The sequence below is a fragment of the Lontra canadensis genome, unplaced genomic scaffold, assembly GCF_010015895.1.
Source record: "Lontra canadensis isolate GAN:19392208 unplaced genomic scaffold, GSC_riverotter_1.0 scaffold4, whole genome shotgun sequence".
In the NCBI taxonomy this organism is placed as follows: Eukaryota; Metazoa; Chordata; class Mammalia; order Carnivora; family Mustelidae; genus Lontra; species Lontra canadensis.
This window is the reverse complement of record NW_022630998.1, coordinates 54,832,210-54,847,534: the sequence shown is the minus strand read 5'-3', so window position 1 is coordinate 54,847,534 and position 15,325 is coordinate 54,832,210. Positions and strand designations below refer to the sequence as shown.

General features: G+C 43.4%; 1 protein-coding gene across 6 annotated transcripts in view; it reads left to right on the top strand.

Moving 5' to 3' along the window:
* The window catches only part of SH3RF2 (SH3 domain containing ring finger 2), a 125,474-nt gene that overhangs the window by 79,073 nt on the left and 31,076 nt on the right, over positions 1 to 15,325 (top strand). For all 6 annotated transcript variants that reach the window (XM_032850909.1, XM_032850905.1, XM_032850898.1 and 3 more), the window contains exon 6: positions 14,406 to 14,497. In XM_032850909.1, the coding sequence (XP_032706800.1) occupies positions 14,406 to 14,497 (92 nt within the window). The remainder of the gene's footprint in view (positions 1 to 14,405; positions 14,498 to 15,325) is intronic.

The following is a 15,325-nucleotide window of genomic DNA, read 5'->3' as shown; positions in this document are numbered from 1 at the left end:
AGTTCCCAGAAACCACACAAAAACCCTTCCTGGCTCAGCCTGGCAAATGAGGTATAGGGAGCTAATGAGGGCTTGTCTGAGGGTTCCAGGGCTCACTGACTCCTGCACCCTGAGAACTCTCCTGCCTTTACCACCAGTGCCACTTGGTCCAACCTCCAAAATACGCACACTGCTTTGCATGCTGAAGGGAGCTCTAAGAGTGCCAGCTCTCAAGTCAGGATTTTTACTTTAATTTAATTTCATTTTTATTAAGTTAATTTATATAACTAATCTCTACACCCAACATGGGGGCCTGAACTCAAAACCCTGAGATCAAGAGTCATATGCTTTTCTGACTGAGCCAGGCAGGTGCCCCCAAGATCAGGATTTTTAGGTTTGAATCTCCACTCAGCCTCCTTGCTGCCTCTGTGGCCTTGGACCTTTACTTTAGTACATTTTCCCCTTGACTTTCTCATCTGTAAAATGGGAATGGCAATGATAATAATAGAATTTAGCCTTTTGGTGTGTTGTGAGGATTGTATGAGATAACAGAGTGCGTGGGAATGGGAGGCCCTAGCAAGCATTCTCTAAAAACTAGCCCTTGTGGTTGTGTGATTTCCAAAATCTGGTTGGGTATTCCCCATTGTACCTCCATGAGATTATACACCCCATAAGGGCAGGGACTGTGCCTTCTTTTTGACCTCATGCTCACGTTGCCTCACCTAGGGATCGGACACTCAGAACACTTGGGAGTGGAAGGCACCACACATTCCCAAATTGTTGCTCTCCAGATGTGAATGGAGGCCTGCTAGTCAAAACCCACAGGCATGGCACATAGCCTTCTTTTGAGAGAAATGACCCTCCCCACCCCGCTTTGTGGAAAACCATTGTTGGGAGAAGAGGCTGAGTTAGGAAACATCTAGGGAAGGTCAAGAACAAGAAGAAAAACTTCTTCCAAAAATACACCTTGATGGTTTGGTGTTAGCAAATTCTTCACACAACAGAAGAGAGAACTGGGAGGATAGTTTCTTCACAGCTTCCCCAGAGGGTTTAGACACCAGCCTTCTTTATTGAGTGCTGAGGTATTGTTCTAAAGCCTGGGGTTACAAATAATACTTTCACAGTTGTTCTAAGGACAGGCCAAAATTGGGGATGCCATCCCGAAAGCAAGTCTGCATCTTCATCCCTTTTTAGCAGGTATCATGACGCCTGGAAAGGCTTTACTCTCTGTTTGCGGTCAAATGCCCTGCTCTGGAAACAGAGATGCATCAGTTGTACAAACAGCCTGGGGCCCTGGTGTGTGTGGTTCCCTCCTCGAAGGGAGAAGACAGCAGAGTGCTCCCTCTAAGGGCATTCAGCCTCTTGAGTACCACAGGCTGGCCTCTCTGGAAAGGGAGGGTGGTCTGTGGTGGCAGCCAATCAAAACTATTTAAATCTAATTTGAGACAGGAGAGAACAAACTTCTCCCAGTTTCTGGAAATCACAAAGACAACAAGCATGCTCTCCAGAAGAGGGCCTGAAGCACTGGCTTGGGAAATGTCACAAGTGCTTCTCACTCACTGTACATCCCTGAGCCTGTCTTTAGAAATGATTCTGCGGCCACATCCTTTCCATCCCATGAGAAGGAAAAATTGTTACATGACCAACCACATCAGAGGACTTAGCCTCTGCCCAGGGTGTTTTCTCAAGTGTCTCCTCTGATAGCATGTGGAGGAGAAAGGCAGACTTGCCACCAGAAAAAGCTATCAGTCTATGAGGGCTCCAGATCCTACATTTTCTAAGATCCTAAATCCTTCATTTATTGAGGGGACTGACTTACTCTAAGGTAAGTAAAGGCAACTGCTTTGATAATGTGGTGGAGCAGTTAGCAATTACCTTTTTTCTCTTTTTAAAAATGCCATTGAGGTGTGTCTGGGTGGCTCAGTTGGTTAAGCGTCTGACTCTTGATTTCAGTTCAGGTCATGATCTCAGGATCATAAGATCGAGCCCCGTGTCTGGCTCTGTGCTCAGCAGGAAGCCTGCTTAAGATTCTCTCTGTCTCCCTCTCCTTCTGCCCCTCCCCCCACTCGTAAGCAAGCACTCGGTCTCTCAAATAAATCTTTAAAAATAAAAAGGAAAATTAAAATGTCCATCATGGTTGTGGTGATATCCTTTGAGAAAGTTAAAAAAATGTTAAAAGACAACAAACAAATGGCAAGAAGTGAACTTTCACAGATGCCAAGTGAATTTGACGTTGTCCAATGATTTCTGGGCTCACTAAATTCTTTAGAAGGGATTTTTATAATTGAATTGCAATCCTACTTCAAGTTGCCTTCCAGCTATCTCCCCCAAAGTCAGACCCATAAAAATTGCCAAGTCCTTAAAGAAAAAGCTACCAGACCTCACCTAAACCAGATTAAGGAATTCAGGAACACACAGGTTCGATAGCTTGCCCAGGTTTACTCTGTAAAAGAGTAACAAAGTGGGGAGACATACCTGGGAAAATCTGAATGCAGACCCCGAGTCCCTCATAATTATGCTGTCTTATCTCCTGACTGATTTTGGTCTGCTGCTCTCCCCATCCAATTCTCTCTGTGGGTCTATTTTCCGTAGCTCAGGAAGGAACTATAAGCCCTTCCCTCTTCACTGTAGAAATACACTTTCTGAGAACTTTGTGCAATCTATGAGAAGTGAGTATGGTATTTCTAAATTTCTAAATATTGTGACACTGCTCTCCTATGGGATGCTCTTGTCTGGCAAATGTGAGGGCAGGACCCTGGTATAGGATGGACAGATTTCATTTTTTTTTTAAGTAGTCTATCACAAGTAGGCAGAGAGGCAGGCAGAGAGACAGGAGAAAGCAGGCTCCCTGCTGAGCAGAGAGCCTGATGCGGGGCTCGACCCCAGGACCCTGGGATCATGACCTGAGCTGAAGACAGAGGATTTAACCCACTGAGCAATCCAGGCACCCCGGACAGATAGATTTCTTACACATACAGTCTACATCATCGTGGTGAGCACTGGCCTTGGTCACCAAGCCTTAAGACCTAGCCTGGCACTTGGTGCTTTAGTAGATGCATAACAAAGCATCTTCTGTGAATAAATGCCATGGGAGGACCCACAGAAAACTTAAGAGGAACTTTACTTGTTCACATTTTTATGGCCTTTAATGAAGCCCAGTGAGAGGATTTAATTATAATTATTGCCATGCAGTTACTTCCCAAGTGGACTGTTATGACAAGAGGGCAAGGGTTATAATTAAGGTTTGGGTAAACCCTGGCCTTTAAACAAGCCCTAATAGTATGCACCCCATCAGATTCTGCTTTGGTATGAAAACCTGCCTGCGGGGCGCCTGGGTGGCTCAGTGGGTTAAGCGTCTGCCTTTATCTCAGGGTCCTAGGTTCGAGCCCCACATCGGACTCTCTGCTCAGGAAGAGCCTGCTTCTCCCTCTGCTTCCCCTTGTGCTCTCTCCCTCTCTGCTATCTCTGTCACTGTCTCTCTCAAATAAATAAACAGAATCTTTAAAAATAAATAAATTAATAAATAAATAAAACTCGCCTACAAGGCAGCAGGCTGCTAGGCTCAGGAAGCATGAGGAAGAAAATGGAAGGGGGAGTGATGGGGCCAGGGTTACTGTGCCCAACCAAGGGACCCAGCTTAAAGAAGAGAATTTTGTCTGTAGTTTGAGGCACAGTTGCATTTTCATCTTTGTCCCAAGAAGCCAATGCAGAGCACAGCTACAGAGAGATGCTAGACCTTACCCTTCTCTAGAAGCCTTAGGATGCATGAGATTAGCACAATACAGTGTCAGGAAAGAGACTCCTGAGTTACTGTCCCACACACGTGGTCAGTCTCCCATTACTGAGTCTTCCTCAAAAGGAATCTGCACTATTGTGGGGGCCCCTTGTGTCCTGGAGAATGAATATTTCCTTCTTAAATCCAGTCCCCAGAGAAAGGCTTGTCGCCATCCTCTTGTCATAAATCTGTCCTGTATGTCTCCCATCTCATCATAGTTACGACGGTAGGGTTTACTGGGTACCAGACATTGTGTGAAGTACTTTTCATGCATGTTCTGATTGAATTCTCATAAGAATTCTAGGAGGTAGCCATGACTGACTGCTGCCCCCTTTTAGAGATAAGGAAACTATGACTCAGAAGAATTAAATCTAAGCTTCACACAGCCAATAGGTCACAATGCCAAAATTCAAACTCACTTCAAACAGCCCGCAAGTTCATCCTGTTAGTCGTGGCTGCATAGAGTCTCATGGAGTTACAGAAATCCAGTAACTGTCTCATACAGCTCTTCCATACTAAGGGAGTCGGACTCTGGAGACTAAGGGCTTGAACTGACCTTATGGCATCCATGTTGGCTGGGATTTCCAAGCTTCTATGCAGATACTCCAAGCATTACCATTTCTCCCCAACAGAAGCAATCAGGAAAATAAATTAATCAGGAATGTGTCTTTAGCAAACAGGATTAATGAAAACATTTTACATCTGGTAAACAGCTGTCGGCAACCCTTTACAATAATATTATAACCATTAAAAAAATTTAAAATCTTCCCACAAAGAGGGGCACCGGCGTGGCCCAGTCGGTTAAGCATCTGAATCTTAGTTTTCAACTCAGGGTGCCGAGATCCACCCCCACGTTGGGCTCCATGCTCAGCATTGAGTCTGCTTAAGATTCTCTTTCTCTGTCCCTCCATCCTTGTGCGCGCACGCTCTCTCTCTCTCTCATAAATAAAAAAATCTTCCCACAAATAAAACCCAGATCCTGACAGGTTTACAGGTGAATTCTTTCACCCTTTGCAAACTCTTCCAAAGAAAGGAAGAAAAGAAGACATCCCCCAACTCATTTCATGAGCTAAGATATCATTAATATCAAAACCAGAAAACAATGTAAGAAAGGAAAATCTGAACTGTAAGTCACTCTTAAACATAGATGCATATTAGCAAACCAAACCCAGGAACATATGAAAATAGAATACATTGGGGTGCCTGGGTGGCTCAGTTGGTTGGACGACTGCCTTCAGCTCAGGTCATGATCCCGGAGTCCCTGGATCAAGTCCCACATCAGGCTCCCAGCTCCATGGGGAGTCTGCTTCTCCCTCTAACCTTCTCCTAGCTCATGCTCTCTCTCACTGCCTCTCTCTCAATAAATAAATAAAAATCTTTAAAAAAAAGAAAATAGGATACATCATGATTAATATAGGTTTTTCCCAAGACTGAAAGGTTGGTTTAACCTTCCAAAATTAATTAACGTGATTTATCACATTAACAGATTAAAGGAGAAAAACCATGTGACCTTTTCTATACCTATAGAAAAAAAAGTTTGAAAAATTCTATATCCATTCACTATATATATATTTTTTAAAAAATTTTAGCAAACTAGAGGGCTCCTGGGTGGCTCAGCGGAATAAGCCTCTGCCTTTGGCTCGGGTCATGATCCCAGGGTCCTGGGATTGAGCCCCACATAGGGTTCTCTGCTCTGTGGGGAGCGTGCTTCCCCCTCTCTCTCTCCCTGTCTCTCTGCCTACTTGTGATCTCTGTCAAATAAATAAATAAATAAAATCTTTAAAAAAAAATTTTTTTTTAGCAAACTAGGAATAAAAGGGAACTTTCTTAACAGGATAAATGGAATTTATAAAAATCTACAACAAACATCATACCTAATGTTTCAGTTACAGGCATTCTCCTTAAGCTTAGGAAAAAGAACAGAATGAATGCTTAGTATGTTTCTGCTCAACACTGTCCCTCCCAGAGTACCTGTCCAGTATAGTAAGGCAAGAGAAAGAAGTAAAACATTAAGTATTTGAAAGGAAGAAATGTAACTGTCATTATGGATGATATTATTGTCTATACAGAAAAGTCAGAAGAATCTGAAAAAAATATATTAGGAATAAATAGGACTTTAGCCACAGTCCTGGTAACAAATCAATACAAGAAAGTTAATTACATCTGTGCTCTAAAAAGAAAACAAATAGAAAATATTCTCTTAAAAAGATACCATTTATAGGGGTGTTTGGGTGGCTCAGTCGGTTAAGCATCCAACTCTTGATCTGCTCTGGTCATGATCTTATGGTGGTGGGACTAAGACATTTGTCAGGCTCCAAGGGCAGTGAGGAGTCCACTTGTCCGAACTCTCCCTCTGCTGCTCCCTCTCCCTATCTCTCTCTCAAATAAATAGAGTCTTTATTTAAAAAAAAAAAAAAAATACCATTTACAGAAGCAACTAAATTTTTTAGATGTCTAGGAATAAATCCAACAAAAGACATGCAAGCCCTTTTTGGAAACAATTTGTAATACTTTAATGAAAGACATTACACCTAAAATAAATGAAGACTTTTGCCATGCTCTTGAATAGGAAGATTCAATAATCTTAAACACAATTCCCCTCTGATTTTATAAATTCAAATCCCAGTAGATTATTTGTTTGGAACTCAAAAGGTGATTCTAAAATTGTAATGGAAGAAAAGACAATAGCCAAGATATTTCTAAAGAAGAAGATGGAATTTGGTTGAGGTGAGGACCTGCCCTATCAGATATCAAATTTTATTTCAAAGGTATAGTTATTAAGATGGCATGGATTCAGCATAGGCATTCTGTTAAACCAATGGAACATACCAGAGAGCCCAGAAATAGACATAGCATGGAGACTTGATTTATGGCAGAGCAGGCTTTGCAGATGAGAAGGGAAGGATGAACTATGGCATTGGGCTAATTGGGTATCCATATGGAAAAAGATGAAATTGGATTCCTCCCTTGTCAAAAATCAATTCCAGGTGGATTAAAGACTTAAATATGAAAGGCAAAACTATAAAACTTTTAGAAGATTATAGAGAAGTACATCTTTATGAACTTGGGATTAAAAAAATCATATTCCAGATTTTTTAAAAGTATAATCCACAAGGAAATATGTTACAAATTTGACTATGTTAAAAATAAGAACTTCAGTTTACCCTAAGACACTGTAAACATGCAAGTTACAAAGGATTCGTGTCCAAAATATTAGAACTCCATAACTTAAGAAAATGATAAATAAGCTGAGGAGAAAAAATAGACAAAGGGCATGAACAGGCATTTCATACAAGACACAAGAATGGCCCATACACATCTGAAAAGAAACTCAGGCTCATTAGTACTTAGAGAAATTAATTTGAAACCACAATGAGATACCATTTCACACCCACCATAGGCAGGTATTAAAAAGCTGGGCATTACCACATGCTGGTGAGATTATGGGGTGACAGGAATTGCCATTAGCTGCTGGTGGAAGTGTAAATTGTTACAGCCACACTGGGAAACAATTTGTTATTACCTAATAAAACTGAGCAGGCTCCTGCCCTATGGCCCATCAGTTCTACTTGTGGGTTTGTATCGTGGAGGAGTTCTTGCGCGGGGGGCGGGGCACAAGGGAAATATACAAGATTGTTCATAACAACTTCATTTGTAACAGCTGCAAACTGAAAATCACCCAAATGACACAGAAATGATAGGATGGCTAAAGGCTGGTATACGCATGCAGTGGAATACACACGGGCAGTGAAAAACACGTAGTATTGAGCCAAAGGTGCAACTCCCAGAATATGCTCCGCATGAATCCCATTCATACCATGTTCAAAAACAGGCAAATTCAAACAACATGTTGTTTAGGGACGTACACCGCAGCGGTAAAATGACATAGAAAAGCCCTGGAATGATGAACACCCGTTTCAGCACTGTAGTTATGAGGGGGCGGGGGACAGGGATCGGATTACGGAGGAATATGCAGGAGGCCTCTCAGTACAGTATTCAATTTCTATTTTTATTGTCTCTTACGTTGGATGGTATGTATACAGGTGTTACTTTTATTATTCTTTCAGTGATACATAAAATTATATATACTTATTTGTATGCAGAATATATTTATCATTTAAAATTTCCCTAACAAAGGAAAACAGCAGAGCAGAGATTGAGGCTGGAGGGTCTGCAAAGATCAGGGGAGGCAGAAAGTGAGTGTGACCTGCTCAGAGAGCTGAGAAAAGACCCAAGGCTGAAGGAGGTGAGGAAGTGAGGGGGAATGTAGGAAGGTGAAGCAGGAGCCAGATCACAGGGAATATTCGAGGCTTTGATGACTACCTAGGAGACATAAACTCAGTAGTCTTCACAGGTACTTTGCTGACCTAACTGTACTTGAGAAGTTGGGTTTTTTTGTTTTGGTTTTTTTTTTTTTTGAGGTGCATGTAAAGGGACCTGCTGCCAACTCATAAATGAGTTCTCTTTCTCAGACAGTGTTTTTACTCACAGGACAAATAAACAGCACTGGGAGCCCACTCCTTGCTCATCAGGCTGAGTTGGCTCTGACAGAGACGGAGATGGAAAGGAAGAGCAGTCTGACAGAAGGGGCCCTGATTCTGTTGGGACCTTGGTTCTGCCAGAGAAGGAAGAGGAAAAATAAAAAATAACACTATTCTGCCAGCCTTCAGATCTGTTCCACATTACATGCGGCACTGGACCGGATGGTAGTCATCATGAATGTGACATATCTGTGAGCATATAAACAGAACGCTGATTATGGCAGGATGATTTTTTCCTACCACCTGTGTAGGACACCTTTAGCCATATTGAAATATAGAAATGGTAAATGTTGGGGCGCCTGAGTGGCACAGTTGGTGAAGTGTCCGACTCTTGGTTTCAGCTCAGGTCATGATCTCAGGGTCATGAGATCAAGCCCCACCTTGGGCTCCACACTCAGTACAGAGTCTGCTTGAGATTTTCTCTCCCTCCCACTCATGGTCTGTCTGTCTCTCTGTCTCTCTCTCTCTCTCTCTCAACTACATAAATAAATCTTAAAAAAAAAAAAGTGTTAACATTGGTGTCCTACAGAAAGGGCTCTGACTCTGGGGTTCTTGCTTCCAGTGTCCACCTGACCACCGATCTGACCACAGAATCATGTAAACTTCTTATCTCCGTTTCCTCATTGGTACAAATGGGACCATGAGGATGGTGTAGAAGTTAGCACTGGAATTTCACAGCATGAGAGTGAGATACCTCTTGGAGCTCAAAGCAAGGTTCTCCTGGCAGCACCCAGACCTCCTTGAACCCCACCCCACCCCAGCACACCTCATGCTCCTATAATTATGGATTTCACTGCCTTGTTTGCTGCATTAACCTCAGTGCTAGGACCAAATAAGGTCCACATGTTGCAATTGCAAAATGCAGCTCTTAAGACTCTTAATCTATACAAGGGAATGAGTTTTTAACTTTATAAAGTTGGATAGTCGACTCCAGATTATCCATAGTGGTGGGTACAGACACTGTCATATAATACCTAATTTTCTGTCTCTAAAATGCAGCCTTCTCCTAACCCTGAGTGAACTCCGTGGGTTTGAAGCCCTTGTTAGCTCCTAGGCATACAGAGATGCAGGACACAACGGGCTCCAGAGTAGTTCCTGCTCTTGAGGAACAGTCACCCCACGCCCACTAAGTTACCAAAAGGCGTGAGCCCTGCAGGAAATAGCTGAGCCCCGCAGTGTGGGTTGGAGGGGGACAGCAAACAGACATTTTGGAGAGTTGGGGACATTCTCCTCCAGAAGAATAGGGCTGCTTCTTCCCATCCCCCCACCACATGCCTGGGTCCTGCTTTCAGTTCAAACCTGCAGAGCTGTGCATAAAAGGAGATCAATGCTCCACCCATCCGATCGCCACCCCCGCAGCAGCTAATCTCCTTCCTGATTGAAATAAGTGGCATTTATTGAGCTCTTACAGTGTGCTCAGTAATTTATATGGATTACTTTTGTTAATCCTCATAACAACTCTGAGACAACTGTCATTATTGCTCCCATTTTACAGATGAGGACATGGACGACCCACAGAATTGTGTCACTTGCCCCAATCACAAACCCTGGCAAATGCTAGAATCACATGCCTGAATACTAAGCTAGACCTGCGCTCCAGACTCCTGAGATGGAGCCACATTCTGCGCACCTTGTGTGGCCGCTGGTACAGGCACTGGGCCCACAGAATGTTGCAGGAACTCTGTGCCAGACTCCGTGCCTGCTTCCTCCCTCATATAACACCTCAAGACCCAGAAAAGCCCAGAAACACACAGCTATGCATTCTTCTGCTACTGATAAAGGCTTCTTCTAAATGAGTCATTTCCTTCAAAAAAAGAAAAAAAAGGGAAAAAATGTTTTTAGATTGTAGCAGAAATATCCACCCCACCCTCAAATATGCACCCTCTGTCTGACCCTGCTCAAGCCCACAAACGCTATGCCAGGAAGCCCCAGTTGCTGGAAGACCTCGCGTCCGGCCTCAGGTCTCCTGTGGCATAGGGACCTGAGGTCACAACTGACCCCAGGCAACCACCCCACAGAGGCCCATTCCCTCAGTCTTGTGACAGGAACACACTTGCCTCCTTAGAAGTTGGCCATCTGCCTGGTTGTCACGATTTACCTGGTGGGACCTTCATTTCTGTCTTATTCTCTCTGTCCTCCTCCCTAGCCAGTTTCTCTCTTCTCTGTTTCTATGTTGCTCTCTTTTCCTGTCACTTCATTTGTTCGTTCGTTCATTCGTTCATTCATTCATTTTTCTTTGGGCCTTATTTATTGAGATTGTGTCTGATCCCTAGGTTTCCATTCTTGATTTCTCTCCTATTCAGGTGGCCCTCTGCCATGAGGGTCACTTGCTAGCTGTTCATCAATAAGCTGAGTACCCCTGTCCCCTCCTCTGACCAGCCCCAGGGCTTAGGCTGGATCAAGCTCAGGCTACTTGGATTTTCCTGCCAACTAGATAATAGTTGTCTTATGTTTTATCAGCTTTTATCGAGCTATAGTCACATACAATAAAGTTCAACTATTTTAAGGATACAGTTCAGTGACTTTTGGCAAAGGTATAAAGGCATGTGATGATTACCAAAATCAAAATACAAAGCAAGTTTTGTTTTCTTGTTTCCCTTTGCAGTCAGTCCTCTCCCCTCACCTCTGAACTCTGGCAGCGCTCCATTTTCTGTGACTATAATTTGGGCATTTTTAAGAATGTCATATGTAGTCTTATGTGTCCTGCTTCTTTTACTTAAGATGATATTAAGATTTACCCACGCCATTGCATGTGTAGCCCAGGAGTATTCCATTGTGATTGTAACACAATTCGTTCTTTTGTTTACCAGTTGATTGGCATTTGGATTGTTTCCAGTCTGGAGCTAAAATGCATAAAGTCACTGAGAACATTCAAGTACAAATCTTTGTACAGACATATGTTTTCATTTTATTTTGATAACTACTTGTGAGTAGGATTTTGCTGAGTAGTGTGATAAGTGTATATTTAACTTTATAACAAATGGCCAACTTGTTTTCCAATGCGGTGGCGCCATTTTACATTCCCACCAGCAGTATATGAGTTAAAGCTGCTCCACATTCTCACCAACACTTGGTATAGTCAGTCTTTTTAATTCTAGACATTCTCATAGGTGTGTAGTGGTATCTCATGGTAGTTTTACCTCACATTTTCCTAATAATTGCTGATGTTGAGCATCTTTTCAAGTCCTTCTTGGCCACTCCATATATCTTCTTTTGTGGCATCTTTACATATTTTTAGGTTGGGTTGTTTTGTTTGCTGTCTTAATGGGTTATAAGAGTTTTTCTCTTATTTTTTCATCTGCCCTTTCTTCTTTCTTCCTTCCTTCCTCTAGCCTTCTGGCTCTACTTCTTTCTCCCACTGGGTCCCTGTCCCAGTTCTTGAGAAACACACCCCTGCCCCCAGAGTTGTCCATGATCTCCCCTTCCCTCCCTCCTCCTTTGCCTCTTTCCTCCTTATCCACACATGTTCTCCCTTCTCTGCCAGGATACCTCAAAACCTGAGAATCTGGCCTCAGTTCCCATTCCATATCAGAAAGCATTCCATCACAAGCCCATTGATCTCAGTTCTGCCTAGGTTTAGAGTTCCAAAAAGGGGGAAGAACCCCCGCCCCCAGCCGCTGAGATGAAGACTTAGGGAAGTAAAAAGTCATGGAGGGATGGCTTTGCATTCTGGCATCTTCCTCCTCACTAAATGATTAATCATGTTTACAGACAGAAGGGCTTTTTACTCAAACACAACACTTGAAAGTCACGGGTGTGAAGTGAAGTGCATCCTGCTTATTAATCAGTGGTCCAGCCATCTCCAAGAACATAAGATTAATTGTTCGCATAACAAGGCTCTCCCTTGGCACATCTCCCAAGCCCAGCAGGGATTTATCTTGCCTTGTCACAGGGAAGGAGCAGCCTAGCCCAAAGCTGGCAACTTGTCTTCTCTGTTTTAGAGAACTGGTGTGACAGTATTTGATTGCGAAGCTCAGGGCACTTTACGCAGTATTAGCGCTGGATAGGAGTAACTATGGAATTTTTTTAAGAGCTTACTTAGATATACTTCACCTGCCATACAATTCACCCATTTTAAAGTGCACAATTTAGTATTTTTTAATATATTCATGGATATGTACAACCGTTACCACAACTTTACAACACTTCATCACCTCCAGAAGAAACTGTGGACTCATTAACTACCACTCCCATAACCCTTCTTGTCCCCAATCCTCATCTACTCTCTGTCTCTATAGATTTTGTCTATGCTGGATATTTTATGTAAGTAGAATTATATAATATGATCTTTGGTATCTGGATTTTTTTCCCTTAGCATAAAGTTTTTGAGATTTATCCATGTTCTAACATGTATCAATACTTCATTCCTTTTATGGCTGAATAATATTCCATCGTGCATACACCTCATCCATTCATTGGTCGATGGACATTTGGGTTATTTCCACCTTTTGGCTATTGTGAGCGATGCTGCTCTAAACATTAATGTATAAGTTTGTATGTGGTACAGCTTCAAGTCTCCTGGGTATGTACTAGGCGTGGACTTGCTGGGTCTAATGCTAATTCTGTTTAATCATTTGAGGAACCACCGGACTATTTTCCAAAGGAGCAACACCGTATTACATTCCTTCCCACCAACAACTATATGAGACGTTCTCTCCAACCCTTGTTCTTATCTGACTGGAATATTTTTCTGATCCTATAACTATATCCTCAAACTGTCAAACATACATACATAGCACACATATATTTAAACAATTGTCAACAAAGGACACACATAAAACTACCAAGTCATGCATACCGGTGCATACCTCTGGAGCTCATGCACGTATACATAAACTCCCACACAGACATTTACAATCACAGGCTTCTGTATAGTCACACACAGTACACATGCATATCTACCCACAGACTCACATGTGTGAACGCAGTCAGACACACAACAGACCAGTGCTGTCGCTCAAGTGCATACAGTTGTCCTGAGTTGTGAACAAACATCCACGCAGAACCAGAGACACGTGCACTCAATAATGCTTTCCCTCTTGGCCAAACACACATACACAAACAAGAGTTGTACCTGAAAAGCATGGTCCCAAAAAAGCACACATACATAGTTACCCTCACTCAGGGGGGCTAACCAAAGGTAGACTGAATGTATTTATTCTGGGTGACATGGAGATGGTCGAGATTACATCAGTCCTTGGTCTACTGGGTAGGAATACCTTCTCATTCATTTAGTTGTACTTTAACTACAAGTACATACTGAACACATAGAAAAGACAAGGATGAACAAGATCGAGTCCCTGCCCTCGTGGAACTTACAGTCTGGTAGCGGGGGCAGTTACCTCTGTGAGAGGTGCCAAGAAGGAAGCAAGCAAGGACATAGGTCACACAGGCAAGGTGCCAAGAGGGTAGTTTCTGGGTGTGTCTAGCACTGTCACTCCCTCTTTCATCCTGGCAAAGTGAATACTATTCAGATTCACCTTCCGTAAGTCACTGGATAAACTGGTGTGTCTGTGTGTGAGTTAATACTAGCACTAGTAAGAGTGTGGTCTCAGGACCTAGATTACCTTGGAGTAAAATTTGATTTCTTACTAATTGGGTGATCTTTCCCTCACTTTCTCATCCAAAATTAGGGATGATAATAGTACCTTTAGTAAGGATTAAATTAGCTGGTACTTGTAAAGCACTTAAAAGTGCCTGGCCAGAGTTACCTTCTCATTAGCAACCATCATGTCTTCTGAGAGTACGTTTCCGTAGAGTGGCTGAGTGTACTGGGAGGGGGTGGGAAGAAGTTGGGGGGGATGGGGTGGGGGAGATCAAGGAGCCTGGCAATGCCCCATTGACTGGAAATTGGATGGGTCTTCATCTTCTGCCATATCTAAGCAGTCTTTTGGAAAGAAGCCCTGGCATGCCAGCCCGGCAGGCCATAAGCCAGTCTAGCCCCACCCTGCTCTGCCCACAGCCCCAAACCACAGCGAAGATGCGCACTGGGTGACACTGGGCATGGCTCTTGGTTTTCAGCTGTGTCAGGCCTTTTGGCAGCAGCTCCGCTGTGGGCCTGGCTGGTGGCATTCACCGGTTCTGCTTGACTATCTTTACTGTCTATGTAGGTCAGCACTTACCACCCTGTACCTGCCTCTCCGGGACATTCCACGGCCATCGTCAGTGTGCCTGGCTCCCAGCAACATCTCTCAGCGAACATGTGAGTAACAAGCTCAGCCCTTCACCTCCAGGTCCTGGCCGGAGGGGTCCTCTTGGCCATCCCCGTGCCGCCAAGCATCACCACTCCCAAACCAGCCCATCCAGAGAGACAAGAGCTCCCCTTCCTTCATATCCTTCAATGGAAATAATGCTGAAAAAGCCAAACTGGCAAACTCCGTCTACCTAGCTCATTATTTTATAAGAGTAGAAAAATACCAGAAGCGTATACACGAAAACACTGCTGAGAGGTTGGATAGTGAGCAATTTCTACTGACTTTAGATTCAGAATGTTGGGTCATAATTAGATATTGCTTTAGGATCAGCGGAAAATACAGCATTTTAGAGGGGGATAACCTTGAGGATGAGAACATGCCCCCAGCACCTTTGATAAAACCTTCCAGCGTCTCATACCCCTTGGAGTCTAGAAGGAATTCTTGATGTCCAGCCTGAGGCCATACTCTAGTAACCTGAATCTGGCAAGCCAACGGGGCTCCTTTTTAATGCTTTTGCTCTGCAGATGTTCTCACTTTCACAGCCTTGCTAGTGTCTTCACCTCCCGACTCATACCTGCGTGTCATTTAGCTGCCTGACTCCTGTGCAGACTGTAGAGTGAAAGTCACTGCTCTATCCCGGGGACATCTTGCAATATCCTAAGCCTTTTCCCCTCCAGCCAACCGTGCAGCCAAGATTCCACTGTGTGCTCACAAACAAAACCACCTCCTACCTTCTAATTCCCAATGTCCATCCACGTCCCTGCCTACATTAAGCTAGCTCCTTGGGCCATTCCTGGGGGTCAAACATGTTCTCACTCTTAGGAGAGGGAGTGGAT